The 25,054-nt window shown below is 40.4% G+C and overlaps 1 protein-coding gene across 7 annotated transcripts in view; it reads right to left on the reverse strand.

Annotated features, from left to right (window-relative positions):
• FAM13C (family with sequence similarity 13 member C) overlaps positions 1-25,054 on the reverse strand; it is a 49,967-nt gene that overhangs the window by 16,053 nt on the left and 8,860 nt on the right. For 5 of the 7 annotated variants that reach the window (XR_011698491.1, XM_071563164.1, XM_071563166.1 and 2 more), the window contains 6 exons: positions 21,488-21,609; positions 13,427-13,490; positions 7,476-7,614; positions 7,035-7,100; positions 1,827-2,037; positions 820-958 (listed from right to left, as the gene is read on the reverse strand). Coding sequence is in view for 6 of the 7 variants with exons in the window: in XM_071563164.1 (XP_071419265.1) it covers positions 820-958; positions 1,827-2,037; positions 7,035-7,100; positions 7,476-7,614; positions 13,427-13,490; positions 21,488-21,609 (741 nt within the window). In the remaining variant the exon portion in view is untranslated. The remainder of the gene's footprint in view (positions 1-819; positions 959-1,826; positions 2,038-7,034; positions 7,101-7,475; positions 7,615-13,426; positions 13,491-21,487; positions 21,610-25,054) is intronic. The other 2 variants (XM_071563167.1, XM_071563165.1) reach the window with 1 other exon arrangement.

Below are 25,054 nucleotides of genomic sequence, written 5' to 3' on the forward strand. Positions count from 1 at the left end.
ATGATTCTATATTTAAAATGGCAAAACACTTTTGCAAAATTAAGCTTCTGAAATAATTTCTTTCCTGGTCACAGTGTGAGGTTTATGTATGAAATTTTGCTCCTAGGAGCATGCAATGACCATTGGGCCATATAATTCACAAGTTTAAGGTTTCAGTCCTCAATGGGATTACAGGGTAATATATGATTTTCCTAATTTTAATATAGTTAGAAAATATCACAAGCTCCCCTATTTCATATTGTACACATCCTTAGCATCAGGGGTGCTTTGATATGTTGATACTACCCTATTCACATGACACAAACTAGCTGGATATGAGCAATCCTTCATCCAGGGCACAGAGCGCCCCACTGACCTCAAACAATCCCCCACAGATTTTATTTCTCTAATTTCTGCCAGCAGCCTCTGTTGAGCCCGATGCTTTGGAGGTTTACAGGAGTCTGCCTGAATGGAGGAGTCTGCACAGCACAGCAACAGTTCCCAAGCAAATTACTTCTACAAAGTGATGAAGTAGCTTTTCATCTTTTTTTTTTTTATCTTTTGCATCATTTTGGTTCATAAGCCTGTCAGCTTTGTTTCACTGATTCACACTTCTCAAAGATGGATATTTTGCAACAAAGGTAAGCCAAAGAAAATGTAAATTAGAGTCTCAAAACTACCTCTTACAGCGGAAGATGCTAAAAAGATATTCCCTCATGGAAGTTTTTCCCATTTCATTTTACTAAAAATACCCTTTTTCATATTGTTTTGCATAAATTTAAATACATTGGGATTCTTGCCTCCCTCTTGTAATATTTGCCTTTTCAATTATTATCTTACCAGGTATTTTTTTTCTTGCTCAAACTTTTCTTCATACTTCCTAATTTTTCTCTTGAGGCTCTGCAGGTGCTTGGTAAGTTGTGTTACTGTCTGTGGCTCTTTGCAGTCTTCACAGTTACATCTGGAAGAACTTCTTGGTCTGCAAAAGCCAAAAGCATAGTTGGATCTAAGAACTGGCTATAATGGACCTTTTTTCAGGTACACCTTAACCCTGTCTTAGCACTTCAGAATTCACAGCTACGTTCTTTCACAAGATAAAGGCAGCTTAGTTTTACAAAGTAAGCATAAAATAATTGCTTTTCCTTGAAAGTACCTCTAGGGTCTACTAATGGGTTCAACATCTGTCTTTCATTCTTTTTTTTTTTTTAATTAATTGCGGGGTTTCAAAATATTTTTCAAAAAATTTATCTAGTAGGTCAAAATCTGATTTAGTATTTACATTTAACACCCACATCTTAATTCACAAATTTTCCACCTATCAAAGGAGACAGTAATGGCATGATTTATAAAACTAAGCTCAGAGAGCTTTTCATTACTGGGAATAAACATTATCATTTTGAAGGCAGTTCAGCTTCTGATTCTTTACAGTTGCAAATCAATAGACCTGATTATTATCCATATGCAGACGAAGTTCTGTATAAAGCAAGCTTGATTTCTTTGTCACATCTAGCAAATTACTCAAGTTATAGTTCAGTTACAGCTGAAATTTTTGGTACTGTACCATGATAGTCCTCTCTATCTTGTCACACTAATTACTAACATTTAAAACTGTCCTTGCTAAGTATAATTAACAAAGACTTGAAACAATATTGTACTCTGCTATGACTGAGGAAACACTAGTTCCTATTTATGGTATTGCAAATTACCCATGTTAAAATACACCACAATATGAAAATTTACTGTTTATGACATAACAGTGACTAAAAAACAAAAACCCCTGAAGAGTCAAAGGTTGTGGATTACAGGAAAAGTTTTTAAAATACATAAGAATTAAAACATTATCTTACACCATGAAAGGCTGAGCACTTGGTGGAGAAGGGGCAGACTCTGTGTCTAGATTAAATCTCTGGCTTTGGCTAAAGATAGAGCAGCGTGGTGACAAGAGAGGATTGTCCCCATCTGTAATGTGATACAGCAGCCGACTGGTCCCCAGGGAGTGATGTTCCTGGGGGCTGCTTTCCATGTCACTCTGCCAGTCTCTGTGGGCTGGCACAGGCTCTGGAAAGAAAGTACAAATCAGTGTGGACCGAGGGCCACTCACGAGGTATGGAGCTACCAAGGGTGAATACAAGTGTGTCCTTACTACAGAAGTATTCAAAGTAAACAGCAAACAGCTCAGCAAATTATCACATGCAGGATGAACACAGGACTGGGGATGAGAAAATACAAGTACAGTTACTGGTTTAACATAAATAATTTTTGAATTCCACAGGAGAAGCTGGATGGGTGTGTTTATAAATAATGAAGTATAATATAAAGATGGAGAGTTTCCCAGAGCAGTTAGATTACTTATATTTTCATAGATGTGTTTGCTTTTGATAGCCACATTCCCAAAGAAGACAATGAGTGCACAAAATAAGCTTAATTTTGTGATTTATCTTTTAGTCCCTTGGTGAAAGGAAAGGAAGATCAAAAATAAAATATATCCTGATGCTAAGAACTTTCAGGGCTGCTTGCAATAACCTGCAGAATTTTGTTAACGGTTGAAGTAACATCCATGGGTCTAAAGAACACAAGATATGAAAATAACAACCACCACCAGTAACATTCCAGTTAGTTACTCGAGGGAGTGGGCAGTGACTGCCTGAAGGAATCAGGCTCAGGATACTGTGTTGGACTATACATGGAAACCTCACCTCAGGTGCCTCAAAAGGTGAAATTAGTTTTATAGCAATGATCAAGCTAGAAAAAGTAGGAATTGATGAACTACATCACATGGGTTCTGTTTATGTGTAACATGAAAAATAATGGGCACATTCCTCTCCAGGGAATATCCAGAATTCATCTTCCCTTTGCTGAGTACATTAAAGGGAAGAAGGATTGATTCTTGTTCCTCACCCTCAGTAGTTGAAATGGATGAGTTTGTTGTAGCCTAATCCATACTTTTGCTATCAGATTATTACAATTTAGAGCAGATTATCCTTTTCAGGGAAACACTCCACTCTCTTATTAAAGTCCTTGCCCAAAAAATTCTCTCTGCTTTGCTTGGCAAAGATTGTGCTCTGTCTCAGGTTGCCCTACAGCAGTTTCCACAGTACGTTACATTTTTCACCAGCATATTATTTTTTCTAAACCCATTTATATATACAGCCTTTTAATTCATATCTATTATTTTGCATTTCCAGGCAACATGCATGTTATTTCTAATCAGTGTTGTATCTGTCATATGGCTTGCATTCTAATATATTTCACAGAATCTTTTTGTTCAATGAAAGTCTAAACCTGCACAGAAAAACAACTGTACATGGATTTACTCACAGAAGAACTGGCAGCTTTAGGTAAGTTCTTTCACCTTCACTTTCTTTTGATTTTCCCCTTTGCTCATGGGACTTGACATTCCCATGCTGAGTGGTATTTCTGTCAGGATGTTAATGGAACCTTTGCAGTACACTTTATTTGCCCTCTGCCCAACAGATACTGAAGCTGCAAATCCCTATCGCTGCACTGGGACAACAGGGGAAAGACAGCCCTGAGCAGCATCTTTCATGAGAAAACAACTATTGATTAAAAAAAAACAGTAGTTACAATGGCCTAAAATATCATTTTATTGGGCACTACCCAGCTCTTTTTGCTCTACAGACAAGAAAAAATACTATTCTATAATCACAGTTTAGTCTGTCATGCAAAAGTTAAATGTGACTTTTGCATCTGTAAGTTCATCTACTCTTGACTCCACCATTAATTAAAATTATGTTGAGCATTTACATGATGAGACAATGTAGCTGATGATTAATTCTAACCTTGCTTCTTTCCTCTAAGTCCTTCATACTCCGTAGGTCAAATTCAACTCTCCAAGATACCAGAGCAACACCCAAATCTCCTAAATCATGTGTGAGATTCAAATCCTTTCAGAGAGACATCCAGAAAGGCAACTGGGAGAAGAAAGGGTAGAGCACTGTACCAGCCATGGGAAACCACCGACAACACAGTGCTAATGGCTGCAATAATTGCTGTTCTGCAACAAAAGTGTTAAATCTTTTTGGAAAGTACTCTCTCCTTACCCTGTAATATTTTAAAAAATTAATAGTTGTGGTTGAGTTTTGGTCTGTTGTTGCTGGGTGTTTTTATTCTGAAGAACGATATTGTCACCGAGAAGACCTGGCTTCCTCTCTTTAATTTCACCATCTTTGAACTTCAAGAGACATGTAATCACTGTGAAGTAGGTTAACTAAGAAGAGTTTCACACTTTCTCATGCTCTGTTATTACAAGGAATAAATTCTTTTCTAGTGATATTAAGTAGCAATCTCCTCACTGTGAAAGGAAAATGATGTGATAAAAAGATCAGCCAGTCTGTGCATGACACGTGCAGGAAACAACTTTCCAAGATTTGAACTCTGATTTCCTGTGGGTCTAGAACTACCTCTCTTGCAGGAGACTGTACTGCTGATGGGCCATAGAGTCACAGACATTTGTTCCTTTTCACATTTACAACCAGGCAATTTTCCTTGGCCCAACCCAATCTCTGAAATGGAAGAAAAACACATTTTCAAGACTAAAAAATCCTTGAAGATAAATGCAAAGACAAGTAGTGGCTGGTGCAGCTCCAGTGTGAAACCAAACACTTGGAAGCTTTTTATTCAGAAAGGGAGACAACGTGCATGCCAGATGAAACTGGGAATTTTTCCCAAAGGCCAGAGCACTTCCATTTCCTTGGCACCAGGGCCTTCTGACAGCATTGCTTTGCTAAGCCTTGCACACTGGTGCAACTTTGGTATGGCCCAAGAAAGACTTTAGTTCCAACTCTACTACAGGTGCATTAACTTACTCCCTTTGTTCAAAGTGGTCAGCAAACAATTCAAACTGATTCATTTATGTGGCCTAATATACTATAATAGTGGAACATCTCAGGGTGATGACAAGTTCTAACCAACCCCACCTTTAACTGAAGCTTAAGATCATCATCATCCTGATTCCAGTTCTGCCTAGATCCTAAGCAAGACTCTCAGCATTATCCTGAGAGTAGCCCACGAACTGAGCAAACTCCTACTTGTATTCATGTGCCTGGTCTAATTTTATCCTCTGCTTTTGCCAAAATTAAAGGCACCTCTACCAAAGCCAGTAAGTTGCCCATTGGCATCTATTCCATCTCATCTGCTGGACTGGACTTAAAGTCACTTTCATTATCTGATGCAACATGTTCATAAGATGGACTTTATATGACAAGTCCTGTGGTACAAGCCTACATTTATGCCATTGATATTCTCTAAGCAAAACACTGAAATCTCTTACAGAAAAAATAATATCCAGTTGCAATGTGTTCAGCCCTCAACACATTACAGCTGTGCAAGCCACTACCAGGATTTTTAATTTCACACCCATTTAGAACTTCTTGTAGTTAGGTTCAGCTGCTCACTGCTCAAGTCACAAGTTATTTGATGTATACTCATATCCAAAAGCTATGGAGATTATACCTCTCTTTTCTTTCTTTTCCCCTTTAAAAATTAACTTAGTAACCCCTAGCAATTCTTTATGGTCTCACTTTGGCAACTCTAATTCTGTTTTTACATATTCAGAAGTAAACTGGAAATTGATGACTGCTCAGAGACAAGTTATTGTTCATCCCCTTACAATTTGCATCCTGAAATACTCCATCATTTTGCCAACCTGTTCTACCTTCATTCACCATACATATAATGTACACTTTGCCATTTTTTGTTGACTGGAATGCCAATGAAAGGATGCTGTTTATTTTGCCTGACTTACTGAGGAAAGGCTAATAGAGATGGAACATATATGGCACATCCTCCAAAAACTCTCTTCCTAGCCTGATACAAATCTCTGGATTTCCATCCACGTTTCAGCTGAAGAAGCCAATAGTCCCATGTGACAACTGTACCTTAACTCAGTGAATCAGAAGATCTCAGTAGTAATTTAAGAGACAGAATTAGGACCAGTTCTGTCAATGCAAAATGGCAAGTTACTAAAAATAGCACAACCACAAAGCAGATGTTAGCAGGAATGAGTGCACGTTAAAACTCATTAAACAGGGAAGCTTTAACTAAAGCACAAGTTTGAGGTGCTGGAGTGACAGAGCATGCTCTGAACTGTGCAAGAGAAATGCTACATCATGCAATATTTCCCCGAGTAGCTGCAGATGGGAAAGTAGGAGCAGAGAGGGTATTGGAAGCAGGGGTCACTAACAGCATGAATAAAAAGAAAATCTAATCAAAACAGCAAAAAAATAAGTAAAGAAAACAATTATGAACCATCTAGCAAGGAACTATGAGACTACCAGAACAAAATAATGCAGTAAACCATTGAAAAGGAGGAAAACCCCACCCTGTCAGAAAGGAAAAGAGCCAGTGCAGATTTTGAATGAACTGTGAAGTGTCTCTGCCTATGCAGAGCACTTATGAGACCTGTCTCTGCCTCACAAGGTTATCACCAGTCCAAGTCCCTACCTGTATCCAAGAGCTATTAAGGTGTTTGCCTAGCTAGGCTAAAGCATTCACTATTTTTAGCTAGAACTTAGGACATTTAGGAATTTTACATTCCTTCATAATAATTTTACTTCTACATAACTTTTTCTTTAATTTTGCAATGCAAACATCAAGCTTTAGAATTTCTAGGTAAATAATGTTACTTTTTGCTGAATATTCTGAGCAAGCAGCTCCTGAAATAAGTTCTTCTAAACCTAGATTTATTCTGATATGAAACATCAGTTGCAAAGGGATTTACTGACCTACCTGCCTTAATTTGAACCATGCATGGTGCACGATTTAGGTATTTGTGTATTCATGTCACTTCTCTGTGAGATGTATTAGTCATACTCCTTTGACCTATTTTTCACGAACAGTGACTCCTCTTCTACTGAGCATCACGACTCTGCCAAGCCCTGGGACTACAAGCTATGAATTGACAAAAGTAGTGCTGAGTCTTAGGGCTATTTATTTCCATATTGAGGCAAGAGGGAAAGGTAACACACCACAGTTTGCCTGTATGGGTGATAGTAAGGGTTCATAAATTATTAAAATCCACATGCTGTAAAACTCACCTTCGCTATCTCTCTGTTGATGCATTAAATTAAAATCAATAATAGGAGAAATGAAGTGATATTGCTCTGACAAAAAGAATGACAAAAATAGAATTACATGATATGGCAGGTGATCTCACACAATACAGACATAGGAAGTAAAGAGAGTAAATTTACTTGGAAAAAAATAACAGGTTAAAACTGAAAATAAAATAATCAGGATTCTTAACATCCATCTGAAAATCCAGACTCCCTCTCAGAAACCCAGAGGGTGACAGCCATTAATTTCTGTGCTTTTAACAGGTATCACCCCTTTTCACATTACACAGCATTTGCGTCAGGAAATGGTGCTTTGCATTAGCTCTGCAGTTTCCCAGGGGGCTGCAAACCTGATTTTAAACTGCAAGTCACAAGGCTGTTTTATAATTGCAAATGAGAGCACACCATGAGAGGAGCTCTTACCTCCGCCGCCGGCCCCATCCGCCTGCGCCGATGGAGGGGCCGCGTCCCTGGGTGGCGGCAGCTGCGGAGCGTCCTCCTGGCTGGGCAGGAACGCGGAGCACAGATCGCTTTCCAGGGCTTGGAGCTTCAACAAAGAATTCTGCAGACAAAAGCAGAACATTGGGATGGATGGAGAACAGCAGGGATCAGCAGCAGCGCTTCAACTCCCGGAGCCCATTAGCGGTGCCTGCAGAGGGGTGTTCCACTGGCAGCCCCGGGAGGACGTGCAAGGCAACAAACGTGCACTGTGCCACGAGTTTCTTGACTCCTGGTTATTTAAGTCCCAATTTACATGGATTATTCATGACACGTGGGAAAGATGTCTTCGTCAGCAAAAGGCGATTTATTCTAGGAAGCCAAACTGAGATGGTGTCCCTTTTCTTGGGCTTGGAGCAATACATTAAGGAAGTATTTCATTCATTGGGCTGACATCACGATCTGATGACATTTTGTCCCTCCCTATTTACCATTCATAAAAAGCCAAATCTCCCTCTCCAGCTTGTGAGTGCAGTACACAACGGTGAACAAAGAGTTACTGATAACATGCTCCCTCCTGGGATCCTTGGAAGAGATATTTTTTTAACTGGCTTTTTTAGAGATACTTCATTATATAGACACAGCTTTTGTGTAGGCTGCTGCTGCTTCTACAGGGTAACTGGATCATTTGTGATCCACTGCAAAGGTAAAATCAACACACCATTGTCACCTACTGCAGCCAAATCAATGAGAACAGGGCTAGTTATCTACTACATCACTTCCAGCTACTGTGTCATGCTCGGTCCATTTCTCATTTTAATCTTTAATGCTCCATGCAGTATTAAAGTGTACAATCTGACACAAGCATCTTGCTGTGATGTAAATACTGTGAAAGCCCTAATCTCCATCTGACTGGGCAAAATGAGTCACTACCCCCACGCACTCAGTTCCCCCATCTCAAGGGAAATACAGCTCACAACCTAAACCAAAATCATGCAAGGCTGTCTTAATAATTACACAGCTGGCACACAGAGAATATATGTATAACATCCAGTCACCCAAATGATACATATTTATGAAGAGCATTTTCTTAAGAAAATCATCAGAGTTGCAACAGGAAAAAAAATTCTCAAGTTTGTACCCCAAAAAGCTCCTTTCCTCACTCTGAAACCATGTATTGATCCCTTTAATGAAAAATGAATTTGTTTATTGACTTGATTTTCTTTGTGTAACAATATCACCTATGCAACGAGTAGTTTAATATGTCCTTGCATTACTTTTGTTGGAAATAATTTGTTGTATAAAACCAAGGACGACAGTATAGGGTATATTATAAAAAAAAACCCAAGAAACCAACAACAAAAAAAAAAGCCGAAAACAAAACAAAAAAAAAAAACCAAACAAAAAAAAAAAAACACAAAACCAAAAAACCCAACCAAAATTAAGCAACAAACTAGTTTGTCTGAAAACAGCAGCGAAGACTTCCAGCCTTGATCCTTTCATCCCTTTTATAGAATTCAGGAAAATTATGAAAACCTTCTCACCCCCAACAGCTTTCAAGGGGCAGTGAATTCCCTTGTCAAGGGAAGGGTGATGACTTGAATGGTACCCATGGCACTGGTTTTGGAAGGCTTTTCATGACATGACAGGCCTTGTTTTCTACTCTCATCCCTGCTAAACCCAAACAAAGTGGCTGTGGAATTATCACAATAGATGGGCAACATTTTACAGTCACCAATGTCATCCAGCAACAGATGACTAACCAGTCACAAACCAGTGAGGACTCAGATCCCAGCCTGGACCTTATGAGAACAGCTGATGAAATTAGGGAGAGAACATAGATGAACAAACCAGAAGAACACACCAAGAAGGAGAACATAAGTGAATGTCTTTCAGAAATACCTAACCTTCATGGACTGTTTACTTCAAGCATTTGACAAGAAAAATCCCCTATCAAGAAAATACATTCACTTTGCATCACTATTTCTTATGATAGATTAATATTTATGGGAAGTTCAGTATAAAATAATTCACACAGACTACATTGTTTAACATTATACTTCAGCAATGCTTCTGCTGTAATTCACCAGCTGGTTTATATTCAGTTGCTCTAAATTATATTTTTCACCCATCTGGGGAAGGTGGGTGGATGGCATATTTTGAGTCACTGCCAAATACTAAAAAGACTCATATAGCAATAATAATAATAGAAATAGCTTATATGCTTTCATGAATGTGCCCTCGACAGGGATTTGATGGGGGGGAAAAAAAAAGACTAAGTAGCTTTGATTGTTTTGATGTTTCCAGGAAGATGATGAATCCAGAGTGTGCCATCAACCCCATCTTACTCCCAACCCACAGCTGAGAACTGTGGGACTGCCCCAGAACAGTATCCACGAAAAGTCACCTCATATTTATGGGAACACACATAAGGAGACACAGCTTTAAGCAGAGGCCAAGCACAAAGCTGCCCATGGTGAACCAGGCCAAGAAGTTGCTAAACATGTTAGAAACCAATACAAAGAGCTAAAATACACAGAGAGAAAAGTTAGGCCATAGTGGGTACCATCATCAATTTCAGTAAACTCTTACATTGAAAACCAGTATAACTGACATTCTATATCAGCAAATGATCTCAGCTCAAATACTTCAGATTTGATCCACGTTCCAGCTTCACTCTGGTGCCAGACATTAGTGTTTCTGATGCAGCAGTTCCTGACCCATGAAAATGCAATTAAAAGGACATATTAAGATTTAGAATGGATCCTTAAATTTCTTTGGAAAAATAACCATATTGTTGCCTCTTAAGAAGAGTATTCTGCAAGTCTGAAGAAGAAGCAATTATAATCCTTTTGGATAAAGGTTTCTTATATCTTAGTACGTTCTCTTAAAGCAACTGACAGTTCAAATATCTTGAGCTATGCCAATTCCACTAGAGGAAAAACAAGGCACATTATTCCAAATAACAGAAAAATAAAGATATTTACAGGAAGTTGGAAGAAAACAGAAAGAGGAACAGTGTGATGCTTCTCACCTATTTGTTATTTTTGATAATGCTTTAAGAAACCATGCCATTGGAGTATCACACCCTTACCTGCTGAAGAGGGCACGGTACAAAAGGACTGCCATTTGCAGAGGAAGCTCAGCCTGTAGTGAAGGCACCATCTCTACAAATAAGCCTGTACCCCACTGACCTTCTCTCCTTCTAACCAATTATCATCAAAAATACAGAGCTGAGGCCTTAGGGCAAGGAATTGCTGAGATGACAGATAATCTTTTACATGTAGTGATAAATACCACCCACTGTTAAATCCCTCTACAGAATGGGACACTGAAAGACAAACTGTCCCAATGCATCACCAAAATGCTGTGGCAATGAGTGGCAGTACCCTGAAACTGCCTACAAGATTTTTCATGGTTGGGTGCTGTAATGGTTTGACACATGGCTTCCTCAGTAACTATTTAATCTAAGGAAGTTAAAAGTATTCCACACGTGTCATCTAATGCTATTGGATGAACCAAACCAAAAACCACTCCTCCCCTGCTACGTGGAAGACACATGGAATACTTGTAACTTCCTTAGATACAATAGTTACTGAGGAAACCATGGGTCAAACCATTACAGGTGCCATCAGTAACCCCCTCTCCAGCTCGAGGTGCCACTATCCAGCCCAGCAGGATCAGCACTGGGGGACCAGGAGAATACATCCTGATGGTAGACAGGGGGTAAAAGGCAGTTCTGTCCTTAGAAATTATTTCTCTCCCTGGGAAAGCATTACTATTATCAGCATCCTTTGTTTCATCCTTGTGAACATCCTAAAGTCTGGTACATTTCAGAACAGTGGGAAAGGGAACAGGACTGCCCCAGTCAGAAATCCTGCCCAGCTTCTGTCAGGAGGTGAGAGAAGGGATGAGAAGCAAAGCCCAGACTTAGTTCTTTCCGCATAAACTGACACAACCCTGACCCACGCACGGTGGGTGCCTGAGCCCTGCCCTTGGGCCAGCTCCTGTCCCTCCTGGACGCAAAGGCCACTGTTATATTACATCCAGTTTATTGATGGATTTACTGGATTTATGAAATCAGATGGGGCAGAGAAGGAGAATAATCCAAGCTTCAGCATTTAATGGCCTTTGAAGGGATTCATATAGAAAAGAAACTGAGCAAATTTCAGCCTGTTCAGTTTCTTCACTCTAAGGAAATTAATACTTTTATATGTCACACTGGAACAGTTTTTTAATTCTGTGAGTTCAGGTTAAAATAAGATAGGCATATTTTATGTGAACATAAATAAATCTCTGCAGTATCTGTTATGGCAATATTTGTGTCTTGAGGCATATGACATTTTCAATTCAGAGCTTCCTTAACGGGGAATGAACAAGCAACAATAAGATAGAACAAGATATGCCCTGGGTCTGCATAATGCCACGGGTGAGCAGTGAAGAGAGACACCATTTTCTCCAATCCTAGAAGGGAATTTATTTTTTAAGACACACGTCCATTTGAGTTTGCAGAAGATCTGAGACACAATAAAATCTAAGATTTTGCAAAAGAAAGCGCCGAGTCGTAACCCTTGTTCATTCTTAATTGACTATTTTTTTTTTTTAATTTCTGACCTAATCATGTTTTAATATCTTACACTGATTTATTTACCATAATATTTTATCTTAACCTTAAAGTAATCCTTTGCAGGGATTTTAAGAGGAAGCTTTCAAGTGGAAGCTTTAGTGGATATTTTCAGTGGGGCTTCTCAAAAGAAACAATAACTTCGTGGTTTCCCCCAGGGCCTTTAGTGGCTTGACAGAGGCTGAGTGTGCTCCCTTAGATTGGTCATTGAGCGAGCCTGCCTTGTTAGCATTGAGATTTTCAACAGTGAGATGCACAACAGTGACACAAATGCAAAGGAAATAATTCATTGCAGGGAGAAGATTAAGTCTGAATTCCTTTAAAAGGGTACATTGTGGTTTTCCCTCAATGAAAGTCAGCCATCTATTAATAGACATAGATGTTCTCTGGCTCGTTATGGAAACAAAGCTGCCTTTTCCACGATTTAACAGGAATGGACTTCTCTTCACCCCCAACACTCTTTTCCTGCTGCTTCTGTTGTTCTCTTGTCTTGATTTGCACTAGAAATGTTGTCTGCTCCTTGTTCAGGTCCAGTGTGATTAGGTCCCAGGATCATTAGTGTATAAGTGCACTCTGTGCAGACACCCAGGGCTGTGGGAGATGCTTTATAAGATTTCCCACTTTGCATAAGTGCAAAGCTTGGTTTTACCCCCCCACCCTGCCCAGTGTATTGCTGATTGTAAGCAGGACCTAGTCCAGGCTCATCCATTGTTTGATATGATCACACAAACAGTTTTTTTGTGCTGTACTCACATCGAGGTTCTGGCACAATCCCTGTGCAAAGAGCTTGTTTCAAGTGCCACAGGTGTTACCTGGCTTTCCTCACTTTCCCTCTTCATCTCTCCCCTCCTCTCATCTACCAACCAGAGCTCCTTTTAGACTGCATTGAACTGTTCAGGGTTTATTTATGTGGGATGTAGCAACCTTGAGAACTCCTTATTTTCAAAGAAAACATATTTAACAGATGAACATTTCTGAGCTGTAATACGAGGAAAAAATCAAATGTTCTTTAAAAGTGGCATTTCACACAGTCAATAGTGAGTGCTTGATTCTTTCCCGAGCACAAACAGAAAGCAGCATAAAGTTGGTTTACAATATTTTTTAACTCTCTTGCTTCTGGCTTTTAAACTATTATAGCAGACTCAAAGCACATTTTTAAACTTTTCTCCAGTAACATGACTGGAAAGATTCACTGAAAGAGCCAACCTAAGACTCTCAGGTGATTACATTATACCAAGACCTTAAAATTAACAAAACCCAAACATCTATTCAAAATTTATAACATCATATTTCAACTTTTGCTTAAGCTTACCTCATTTAAACTGTTACTTTGATCCGTTGCTTCTTTTGGTGAAGTGCTTGTGTTCTGATCTATTCTACAAAATAAAACAAGAATTTTCACTCAATATATTGCTTATCTGTGCTGCAAATATTTCAAACATTTTACCATGTCTTTACATAAGTTACAGATTCTCAAATAAGTTTGTTTTATTAAAAAAAACCAAACCAACAACCAAAAACTTTTCTATGAAAGTTGCATCTGTATTTCACACCTCATTCAAAACAACTGTGATTTGATAGTAATATTAACTAATAAGTTTAAACTGTGAATGAAGTTCTGCATAACTATGACATTAAAATGTGGGCTCATTCCACCATGTAGAAAAAGTTCTACAGAAGAATGATCAGTTCTGTGTCTTGGTGAGCTAACAGGTTAAAGCCAAGAAAAAGCTCAAACATATGCTTATATCTAAGCACAATTTGTCCTACATGCCTTAAACCAGGAACAAGAGCTCTCCTGTATCAAAGTCATAAAGAATGAATCTTTCTATATTTAAATCTGATGACATTTCAGGCTCCCAATCTTCAGTTTTCTGCTTAAGCTCTGGTTTAAAACTTCTCAAAGACCCTGGTGCCTGGAAATCCCCTGAGAGAGGACCCACGTTTTCTGAGGAGTGTCACTTTGCAGCCATCAGAGTTGTCCATACCTTTGGGGTTTTTTCAGTGTATTGCTGCTTCTCCACATGGAAATAGGAAAGGAAGGCCCTGGATTGGTAAGGGGGAAATCTCTGCTCTGGCTAAGGCTAATGAGACAGCTGTGTCCCACCCAGCCAGATGTGGCCCTGGCCTCAGGCTCCACACACCTCCTAGCTTCAGGATTAGTCACCAGTTCCTTCCACCAAGGAATGAAACTGAAGCCTAGACAAAACTTCCTAGAGATTAAGAGAGCAACCTGAGGAGGCTCATCCCACAGCTCTGTCCTTGCCCAGAGTAAGCTGAGGGTTCCCACACATGACTTCAAAGTCTGATACAGGTGTATCCCAAACTGAATCACTGCTCAGCTGAAGCAAGAAAACTGTAGCTGTCTCAGAGAATGAGATTTCTCAGTGCTGAGAAGGTGGCAATGTTTGCTGGCCCAATGAGACTCCCTCACAGACATGATCAAACCCAACACAAAACCCAGACTCCTTTGGACAAAATAGTTCATATTTTTGCTTGCTCACAACCGTCCCTGCAAAACCAAATCATTGTAAAAGTCTCTAGAGACCTCAAAACTGGTACAGACAGATTCACAGATGTTTGTTGTAGTTCTTTGTGGATTTATGAGACATTTAAAGATGGAAATGATGGATATGACACTTCCCTTATCAAAGCAGACACATTAGATAGCTACACCAGGTCACCAGCTACAGTTGCCTCCAAAGAGGATCCAAGGTGTGCAATTCACATAGGAACAAAAATGAGTCATTCTGGGGAGGGTTCATGTAGCACCAAAAGGGGAGGGCTCACAGCCCAGTCAGCCTGCACCTCCCTCCAGACACCATCAGATGTGAGTGATTTCTGACAGCACTGCAGCAGCAGGTGCCTCAGCTGAGTGCTGAACAAGCACATACCCACACCCCTCTAGCTCTCCACATATACATTCCTTCTGCCATCTCACCTGAAAATGAACAGCAAATGTCCCCAGAATGTGAAGAAAACAGAAGGAAAATGAAATTACAGATGCAAAGAGGTTAATCCCTAACAACCACACCCCTGGTCTTAGCCTGCAGAGAGAACAGTGTGAGACAGCAGAAGAGAGATAAAGAAAACTGAGAAAAACATGGGGATAGCAGTAAGAGCAATTTAATAAAAAAGAGTGAAATATTTGTATTGCTTTAATAACATGTAAGGACTTGCAAGGCTTGCACTCTGGAGAATAAAAGGTTTACAGCAGCCATGAAGTACCACCTCTCTCTCATTCAGGTTGATACAAGACCACAAACAGCTGAAGAACCAATTCGCTAATGAAGAAAAGATATTGAGAGTGATTTATTGCATTGAACCAGAGATAGACATAGAGGATGAAAAGTACATGTCAGATTTGTACACCTCTGGGATTCATTTAGATTACTCCAAGCAAGGTGCATAAACCAGCAAATGTGAACCCTCCTTAAAAAAAAAAAAAAAAAAAAAAAACAAACCAAAAACAAAAAGAAAATAGACCTTATAAAACCTCAGCTCAAACCAAAACCAAACATTAATGCCAGCAGCAGTTCATACAGGCACCACATGAAGTTCTGCATAATTCACAGCTGTATCACTCACGAGTCCTGCACTCTGGAGAGTAAAAGGTTTACAGCAGCCATGAAGTACCACCTCTCTCTCACTCAGGTACATGCTTTGATCTGCTGCTTTAGGGATTCAATTAGTAATGCATTTCACTGTTTCTTTTCCACTAAAAATACTGGAGTAAGATGCTCTTAGTTTTGTATTCTTTGGATTCTGGAGATACTGAAATCATAAAGGTGAGTAGCCATTTTTGTGTGAAGAGTATTTACATGAACAGTCATGTATGTGTGCTGAGTGGATCTTACTCTATCCAGAGAGTTTGGGGCTGTGCTTTTTCATTTCCACCAAGACTAATTGCTCCGTTAGGCAAATGCAGGTTTTCTGATTGTCACCAGGCAACACAGGGCTTACAGTTTAATAACTATGGGTTGGGTCTTACCTCATTAAAAGTCAATCACAAAATATCCATTAACTTCAAAAGCAGCAGAAACAAGCCCTAATTTTCCATCTGTGCTGAGTACATTAAAATTTTTTCAGGCCTTAGATAAAATTTTGAACAATTGCAGGCACCCTTATTTTGTACAATTTGCGTCATGTAAAATAATGAAAATTGAATTCTCTCTGTGGCTCCTACTCAAATATATGTTATATAGTTCTTTATAAAACATGAAAGGCCTGGTCTTTCCTCTGCCCTTACAGACTCTGGCTTTAGTAGAACCATCCCTTTCTTCATCACAGAGATAGCAAAGATGCTGTGAGTAATATGAACATTTGAAGCTTGTGGACATAACAAAAAGAAATAAAAAATCTAAATACTAATTATCATAACAGAGCTCCTACCAGACTTCAAGGGGAACATCAATTTGCATGAGCAGTGTGCTGTTGGAAAACAGACCAGAGCATGTGAATTTTTGAATTATGCATGACATCACTTCTAAGCTTGCATAAAATTGAAATAAACCTACATAATTTAAAAAAACAGGAAAAATATTTGAAGATAACCTCAGCAAATTCACGTCACATTTCCTAGAGGGAACCCAGAAAGGTGCATTGCATCCTGTCACTTGAAAATCTCATTCCAGTCCAGCTCTGGATCCCACTAGTCCTCTCCCCAGGGGATTTACGTGTTTATGCACAGCATGTGCTTGATGTCTTGGCACTGGTGAAGCCAGGATGAGTCCTGCCCAGCCAACCATACCATGTTCTGTGGGATGAAACTCCTTTTCCAGATTCACTTTCAGTCCATCCTGGCCCAACTGTCTCCAGGCTAGGGAGCAGTTCTAGCCTTCCCACCCTGAGGGTGGTCCACAGGGTTAACAGTGTCTCAGTACCATGTCAGGGGGTGATTCAGCCTATCTAGAGGCTCCATCACATGAGTTCACAGAAAGGCAGAGCCCACAACCAGCACATCTCAGCACAAGGAAAACAAAAAGGTCCTTTCTGAGACCTCCACGAATGGCAAAAAGCGTTATGAAATCCAGAAAGAGACAAAAAACACCATCAAGGGCCCCAGGCTACTCCCTGGGCAGTCCCCGAATGCTGGACTAAGCAGCCAGACAGAGAGCCAGTGTAGCAGTGCCTGTCTCATCAATCACAGACCTTACATAATGCAGCCAGCACTTGTTTTTCTTACTATGAAAGACTCTCATACTCACCAGGAGCAGTCCTTACTTGGGCTACAGTTAAGATGCTGTTCTTTTCTTGCTCTGTATCTTCTCCCCATCCCCCCTTTTTCTTTTCTTTTCCTTGAATTACATTGCAACCCCAAAGCTTGTTCATAGATTTTTCCATGCCTTGCTCCAAGAAGTCTCACTGAAACCATAAATATCAGTATTTTAATACCAAGATTTCTGAAGAAACTGCTTTTAGGAACTGGTCAGTTATTTCCCAACTTTCTCCTTGCTCACCTGGCTGCCTGCACAGGTGAGGGAATGCAGCCTCACAAGCTCTGCCTCACCCATGCAGGTGTGCCATATGGCACAGGGACACCAGCACTTCTGCAGCTTCCCTGCTCCCTCCCACTCAGCCCTGAGTTGTAGCTGTTCAGTGGAAAGCCTGGAAACTGAATGAGTTCCCACTTGAACTGTGCTCTCAAAAGTTACTTGCCTTGAAAACTTAAATACCACAAGCCTTGCTAGAGCTTCGGTTCCCTCAGGGGGTCACAGAAACCCTGGGAGACTGGCTGAGCCCAAGATCCAGGGCAGCCCAGGGCTACCAGCATTTTTCCAGTTTTCCTGGAGAACAGTCACAGGTCTGACAGTGTCCTGCCACCCTACAGCCTCTGCAGAAATTAGGGACCAACCCAGGGACAAGCTGAGTCCTGCTAAATGAAACCACCCCCTTCCTGTTTTATTTGGGGAATGGGGAAGATGGGGAACTTGCAAGAATTTTCTTTGGCAGAAAAATTAATCCCAAAGTGTAGTTTCCACACAGTGCTGGAAGGCAGCCTTGTCTGGAGCACTGACCTTCCCACTGCCTGGGGGTGCTTTGCTCAAGCCTCCTCTCTGTGGAACAGGCAGTGAAGGAAATACCATCCTCTGTTCAGGTAGCTTCACACAGCTTGCAATCCACACCAGCTTTGCTGATTGCCTGTGAGAAGGCAATTGGCAAGAGCAGCTTTTTGTAATCATATGTATTGTTCCATACTGGCTTTCCAACTCTCTGTTAAAAAATGGCAGTTCTCTTTATTTGCTCCCAGGACCTGCATTAACATTCATCTACCAAAGGTGCAGATTATATTACACTCTTATCCAAACCCAGCTACACACAATGACCAGAGCAGTATTCACTGTAATCACTGGAAATAGTATTAGAAATTGATGTTCTGGGAATAAAATATAAAGGTTTCCTTTTATGCAGATGGCATTTCATATCCTAAATTGATCTTGATGTTCATGAATCATGCATGATAAACACATCTTGAAATTGAAATCCTTGATTCGCAGGTCAGGTACAGTTTTGCCAAGAATAAGACAGTACTCCCCATTCTTCTCATTACAAACCTCTTCACCAAAGTCTATTCTTCCATTTCCTTCAAATCCCACAAAATCTTTCCTTTGCTGTTTCAGTAGTTATCATAAAATGAAAGTAGTCCCTCAAAAAAACCATCCACACATATATGCATATAAGTCATATTTTTGTGGACTGTTGCTCTTACATTGCCTGTTCTGTTCTTCTCTGTCACATATCTGTTTATGAGCATCCCTTCTTAGACTATGCTGAATTTAGATTGCTCTGCTTAGCAGAGGCTGTACTGAAAAGTTTATCATATCTCAGTAGTTTCTTATCCATATTTAGAAAAAACTATCATGTTTTAGCTGTCCCACACTCACCAGAACAGCTTTCTTACAAAACTCTGTACAGTTCAGAGGTGTTTAGACCTTTAAAACTCCAATGAGACTAATGACAGAGCTATAGCAATATGCAGAAACTTAAGTTAAAGCAGAAATAACAACAAGCTGCAGTAGAAACAATCAACATTGCTTCTTTGTATGAGACAGAAACAAACCCTTCTTGTCCTCTCCTCCCCTCACACAGGTGATGCACCAGAGAGCCTGCCCAGGGACACCTCTGCAGCAGTGTGTCCATCTCCTCCTAAAAACCAGAGAGCTTTTATTCTATGAGTTAGGGATCCTAGGTAGATGTAGGGTTCCAAAGGATGGCTAATCTTACCAGTAACCAAGTGAAACCAGTGGAAGACAGTGACACTCAAATTCAGTGGGTACAGCAGATGTGTTCTGTCCAAATCTAGCCACAATTGCTGCCTGCTGCCAAAACTGGATACCTGACCTTTGCCATGTCCACAGCAGAGAAGACAGAAAACAAAGCAAGACATCATTCCCTGGCAGCAGTTCCACAGCCTGTTGCATGAGTCAGTGCTGTGATCCCAATGCAGCAGCCAGTGATCCGTGTGAGCTGAGACAGGGACATTTAACTGCTGTGGCCCTACCAAAGCTGGCTGACAGCACATGGATGGGGGAAGCTGATGGTGACCCTTGAGAGGAGTCATCGACACAGTGATCCTCAAACTGAGAGTGGTAACTTCAGCATGTTTAATTCAAAGTCCCCTGTCCCAGCTGGGTGGTGGAAGTGTCTTGTCCAAGCACAGTTAAGACAGAGTAAATAAAGTGTGTGTGAGGCCAGGGACCAAGTGTTACTGCTTGTTTAACTCCATGTTTAAAGTTCCTTATCTGAGAGGAAAGTCACTTCTTTCCTTTTTTTTATTTTATTTTTATTTTTTATCATAATCAAACTAAAAACACATGGCAAGAGTTGAGATTTGATTACTGTGCTTTCACAGCTCCAAGGATGGTAAATCCAGGTAACATTATTTAACAGATTTAGCTCTTGTGGATAGTAGGTTTTCTAAGGAGATACCCTGGTGTTAAGAATGCATAAATAGCATAGTGAACAGTAGTTTAATACCAGGCAAACCAAAAAGGCCTAACTGTAGAAATGCACAGGGAAAATTTGCTGTAGTTGTTTTTTCATTCATGCACACTCTGCTCTGGTTCTTATCCATTTTCCTTTCATTGTGCTCCTTTCAAAATTAACCAGTTACTTTATTATCTACCCATCCACAGGCATCCCACCTGCAGAGCCACTAGGTAGGTTTAAGTCTCCGATACCAAACTCACTAAGCTCCTCTTTATAGGAAATCCATGGGATTCTTTCCTAACATCAAGAATGCCAGAAGAAAAGGCAGGTTTCCTAATTAGAAACTCTTCATGAGATGCAGTGTCTCAATTGCACAGACAAGCACTGGAGGGCAAAAGCAATTCTTTATCCAAGATAATTAAATGCTTGGTCATTCTGCTAAATCTTCCTTTGAGAGAATAAATTAATATAATTTACAGTGTTGCCTGCTCAAAGCTGTGGTGAAGACAACCAGTTTATTTCAGATAAAGCACCAAAATGCCACTGGATGGCCACTGTCACTACTAACCTAATCCTGACTGGAAGCAAACCTTGGAGTCAAGGAACTCTAGATGCTGAGTAGCTGTACCCTGAGCATCCCTGGGATGTACTGCTGCTGCCTCAGTCCCTCCAAACAAATCCAGAGCTCTGCCACAGAGCACCAAGGCTGTCATGCACCTTGAGACAGGACAAAGAGCAGAGACCTGGCTCACCTGTCAAAAACTGTGCACAGAAAAGCAGGGCCAAACCAACAGCTCAGCAAGCAAAAGTTGTAAAGCAGTGCTCCACATTTAGTAAGAACTAAATCTTATCCTTAGAACACACTTTCACTGGTCATCTGGGTGAATTGAAACCCCATTTTTAGGCCTTTGCATAGCTATGAAGGATCAGAGACTTCCAAGAGTTATCAGACCTAAGTTGCTTCACCATCAGCTGAATTACCTGCCACCAAGACTTTGTAATGCCTGACCTGAACACTCTGTACCCTTCCCATCACTGGAACAAGCACAGTTGCCTCAGCACCCAGAGTCTAAACTATACATACACCCACACCCATTCTAAAATCAGGTGTGCAGGTTCCCATTCACCTTTCACAATGAGAATACAGCTTTGAGAAAGAGTGAGGCAATTCAGCGCTGAGGTGAAAACTTGGCACAGAGGAACTGAAGTTTCTAAACTGAGGATGTTCTTCTTTCTTGAAATGTAAGGGGTTTAAAGAATGATGATTGGCATTCTTACTTTTATCCCTTTCACTTTCTGCAAACAGCCCTAGCTATATAAGTATAGAATACAACTGCCAATGAGAGTCAGGAGTCTGAATATTTTATACAAAAAAGCAGCAAATGAATTAGCCTTTCCTATGGTTAATCAGAAGGGAAATGTGCTGTCTGATCCCAAGGCTTACCTTGGCTGAAATCTCACAACTGCTTCCTGGCACCTCAGAGCCACGTTCCGCGCACAGTCACTGGCAGAGGACCCAGCCCTGCCCTGCCATTCCGACAGGCCTGGCAATGCACAGTCCAGCTCCTGCACAAAGCACACAAAAACAACATTAAATGGGCCCTGGCAGTAGCAATCAGGCTCAGCTGAATAGTTGAAGAAAAAAATTGCTCCATGAGACTGAATGCTGATTGTGGATCTTTGTCATTTTTTTGATAATCATCTGGAAACATGTGGAAAACACAGACTAGGAAAGGTTCTAAAACAAAGTAGTATGTTCTTTCACTGGAAAACAGTTTTTGAAACCAAAGCAGACTGTAACCCATTTTCTGTTTATTAGTTAGATAACAGATGTTAGTTGGAGGCATGGAAGGCAGAAGTTTGGGTAGGACTGTTTGGGTGGGAACTCAATGGACAGAGAGAACATGGCAATTCAAGATGCTTTCTGCTAGATGAAAAGGAAAGCTGAGGACAAGAGTATATGCTGGCAGTAAATGCTTACAGGCTTGATGTTTGAGGACTTGGGTGGCTTTGGGTTGCTAATTTCTTTTCTTTTTTTTCTTTTTCATGTCTTTGTTACTGCTCATAAATTATTAGGGTGTTAATGAGTAACCCTAGAGAAACACCCTTGATGGAATCTCTATTTCTAAGGAGCAGTGAAATTCGTTCCTGATGTGTGAAAGGCATCCAACAGTGCTGTCTTCTATTTTATTTTTGTTTCTTTTTCACTAAAAAGGGTGAAGCTTCTACAATGAAGTTGCATCTGGTAAACAGTCTGTGCAGAGGGGAATCTCCAGGCATTGCTGAGAAGTCACAGGACTGCATAATCATTGCCATGACAATCGCTTTGTACACTATGTAGGTTTGGAAGCAGCCAAAACTTACCATCATGGATCCACACATGCTGAGAAAAATAATCTTTTGTTTCACAAGCTAATTTTTTAAAAAAATCTAATTCCCTCAAAAAAATCACAGCCTGTCATAACTCATCTCAGTCAGAGCACCTAAATTACAGTACAGGCATATTTTGCTTTGATTACAGAGTAGCTCAATCTGTGCTTGAACTCCAGAAAGTATCTTGCATCCTTCATAGGACTTTTTCTAACACATAACAGTTCCATCTCTCTGCAAATGCAAGCACCATGCAAATATTGTACCAGCACTTGGGACCACAGCCCTGGACACCTCATGGTGCCGAGTCAACACAGAAGCAGCCAGGACAGGAGTCCTGAGCAAAGGAGTCTCCTGAACCTCCTGAAAGTGCAAGTCCATACAAGAAAATAAGCAGGTACATTTAATGGGCAGTGAACTGAAGAGATGTATTCCACCATGGGAGCTATGGTTTAAACATTAACAGAGTATACCTGGAAACTGGAACAGAACTTGCAGGCTGCCTGACACATTCATGTGTTTGTGTAGCTGATGTGTCAACATCAGCTCTGGTTTTTTGAACCCTGTGCACATAGAATCACAATTTTAATGTCAAATTATTGGAAGCTGTTTGACATCCAAGCAATTTGCCCCTTAATCTATACTCAAAATACAAAATTTCACTGAACAGTCTTCAGCATTTCCAACTCTAGGCTTTGATTTTCAAGCCACCATTTCATTTTTATAGTCATTTGCCTTGATAGTAAGACTTTAAAACTGAGCTTTTACTGTCTCTACCTATTAGCTAGCATGTTTAGTGTTCTTTTATAAATACATCTCAGTATCAATAAGGAATTTGAGGATAATTCATTTAATAAGCTATATCCATGATTGGGCATCAAATGTGAGTGACAGGAGAAAGGATTGGGCAGGGAAAATAGAGTTTCTACTCCTCACCATCTGTTCTCACACTGACTCCCTGGAGTATGTTCCGGGCATATGCTGCCTCACCTCTTGAAGTCAAATAAATCCTAATTAATTTGATTTTCTACAGATAAATGTTGCAGAGTTGCTAAAGAAGCTCATGAAACCACAGGAAAGATGACATGAAATAATAGGAGTGCAGCAGTGTGATCACATTCCAACAGCCTGTCTCTCTCCCCATGCTTTGTTTGGAAAGGTTGCAGCTGCCTCCATGCCCAGGTCCTGCCCCCAGAGAAATAACTGCACACAATATGCAAAGACAGCTTTACTCTAGTGACATTTTATCATCTGATAAGTGCTCAAGTGAAGTCACCTGATACTGCCCTTTTATTACACTTGATTTTGTTAATCATCAGGGTAAATTTAATAACCTTTTCTTCATGAAGACCCGGGGTACTTGACCACGTTACTATGCTTGTGCCAAAAAAATCAGAGGCATGGGAATCACCCTTCAGCAGACTGAGAGCCTTGTGAAGCTCAAAATCCCCAAGTTGGCCATCTTGATCACAGTGGTCTGTTCCATCTCAGTGACCTTCCTACACTGAAAATCCCTTGGATTCTCTCTCCTAGAAAGGCACAAAAAGCAGTTCCCACCCAAACAGACTTTAATCCTTCCAACACATACAGCAAAATTACTTACCTCCCAATAGCCTATTCTAATTTTAAAGGGACAACTCTATGGAAAAAAAAAGGGGCATCTCATGGGCTTATAATACACAGGAGCAAATAGCAAACAGTTCCTTGGCTTATCAAAGCAACACCTTTAAAAGAGGTAGTGTCACTGCAATACTGTCATTGTTTCTGTTGTCACAGAGGAGTCAGGCTGGGGAAGTGAGGATGCTGTTGAAAAAGCACTCTATCAACAAACTCAGGAAATCAAGAATTAACTGTTTTATCATGATGCATCATGCTTTTCTTTCATAAATGCATGTACTCAGAAAGTGTTGTTTGTCAGCTTGACATCAGCTGCTTGTGAGTACATAATTTATCCCATGGAGTGCCTTGATGGCAAGATGTGTCACCAAAGGAAGGTACATGCGGTTGCCCAGTGTTTCAAAGCATCAGCCTGGCCCACTTCTAATTGTGAAAACCTACCATATACACTAGAGACAACACAGCAGCACTTTGCTTTCAGCTTCAAAATGGAGAGGACAACTGCTATCAGTTCCTGACTAGGGCTGCTAACACAGGCAGCTGTGATAGGGCTTGGGAGGTCAAAGCACACCAAGGATCTCAAGGAGAACCCATAAACAGAAACAAACCCTTCTCAGGGCTCTTCTGCAAAAAAAATCTTGTTTTTCACAGGCACTGTTGATGAAGCCAGCAGCCAGATGCTCCCTTCCTCAAGAACAGAAGCCCCTGAGGTAGCAAGCAAGGAAGCACTCAAGGTCAAGGAGCATGTGCATCCTTACTAATGAGAATAAAGGCTGAGCAAAATGAAAAGCTCGGTAGATGCTGTCTTCAAAAAATCTTCCTTCTGCAAACAATTCCCAGAGGCAAACTCTTTCCTTAACAGCACACACCACTGAACTCAGTTTGGATATAGGGTATCCATCAAAAAGTCTTTCATGATATTAGGGTACAATTCCTGCTATGAATGAGTGGAGTTCCTGTTATGGAGGGATGTTTGTTTTGTGTTTATGTTGCATATTACACTCAAAGATTTACACTACTCTCA

The sequence above is a fragment of the Pithys albifrons genome, chromosome 9 (assembly GCF_047495875.1).
Source record: "Pithys albifrons albifrons isolate INPA30051 chromosome 9, PitAlb_v1, whole genome shotgun sequence".
NCBI classification, from domain to species: Eukaryota; Metazoa; Chordata; class Aves; order Passeriformes; family Thamnophilidae; genus Pithys; species Pithys albifrons.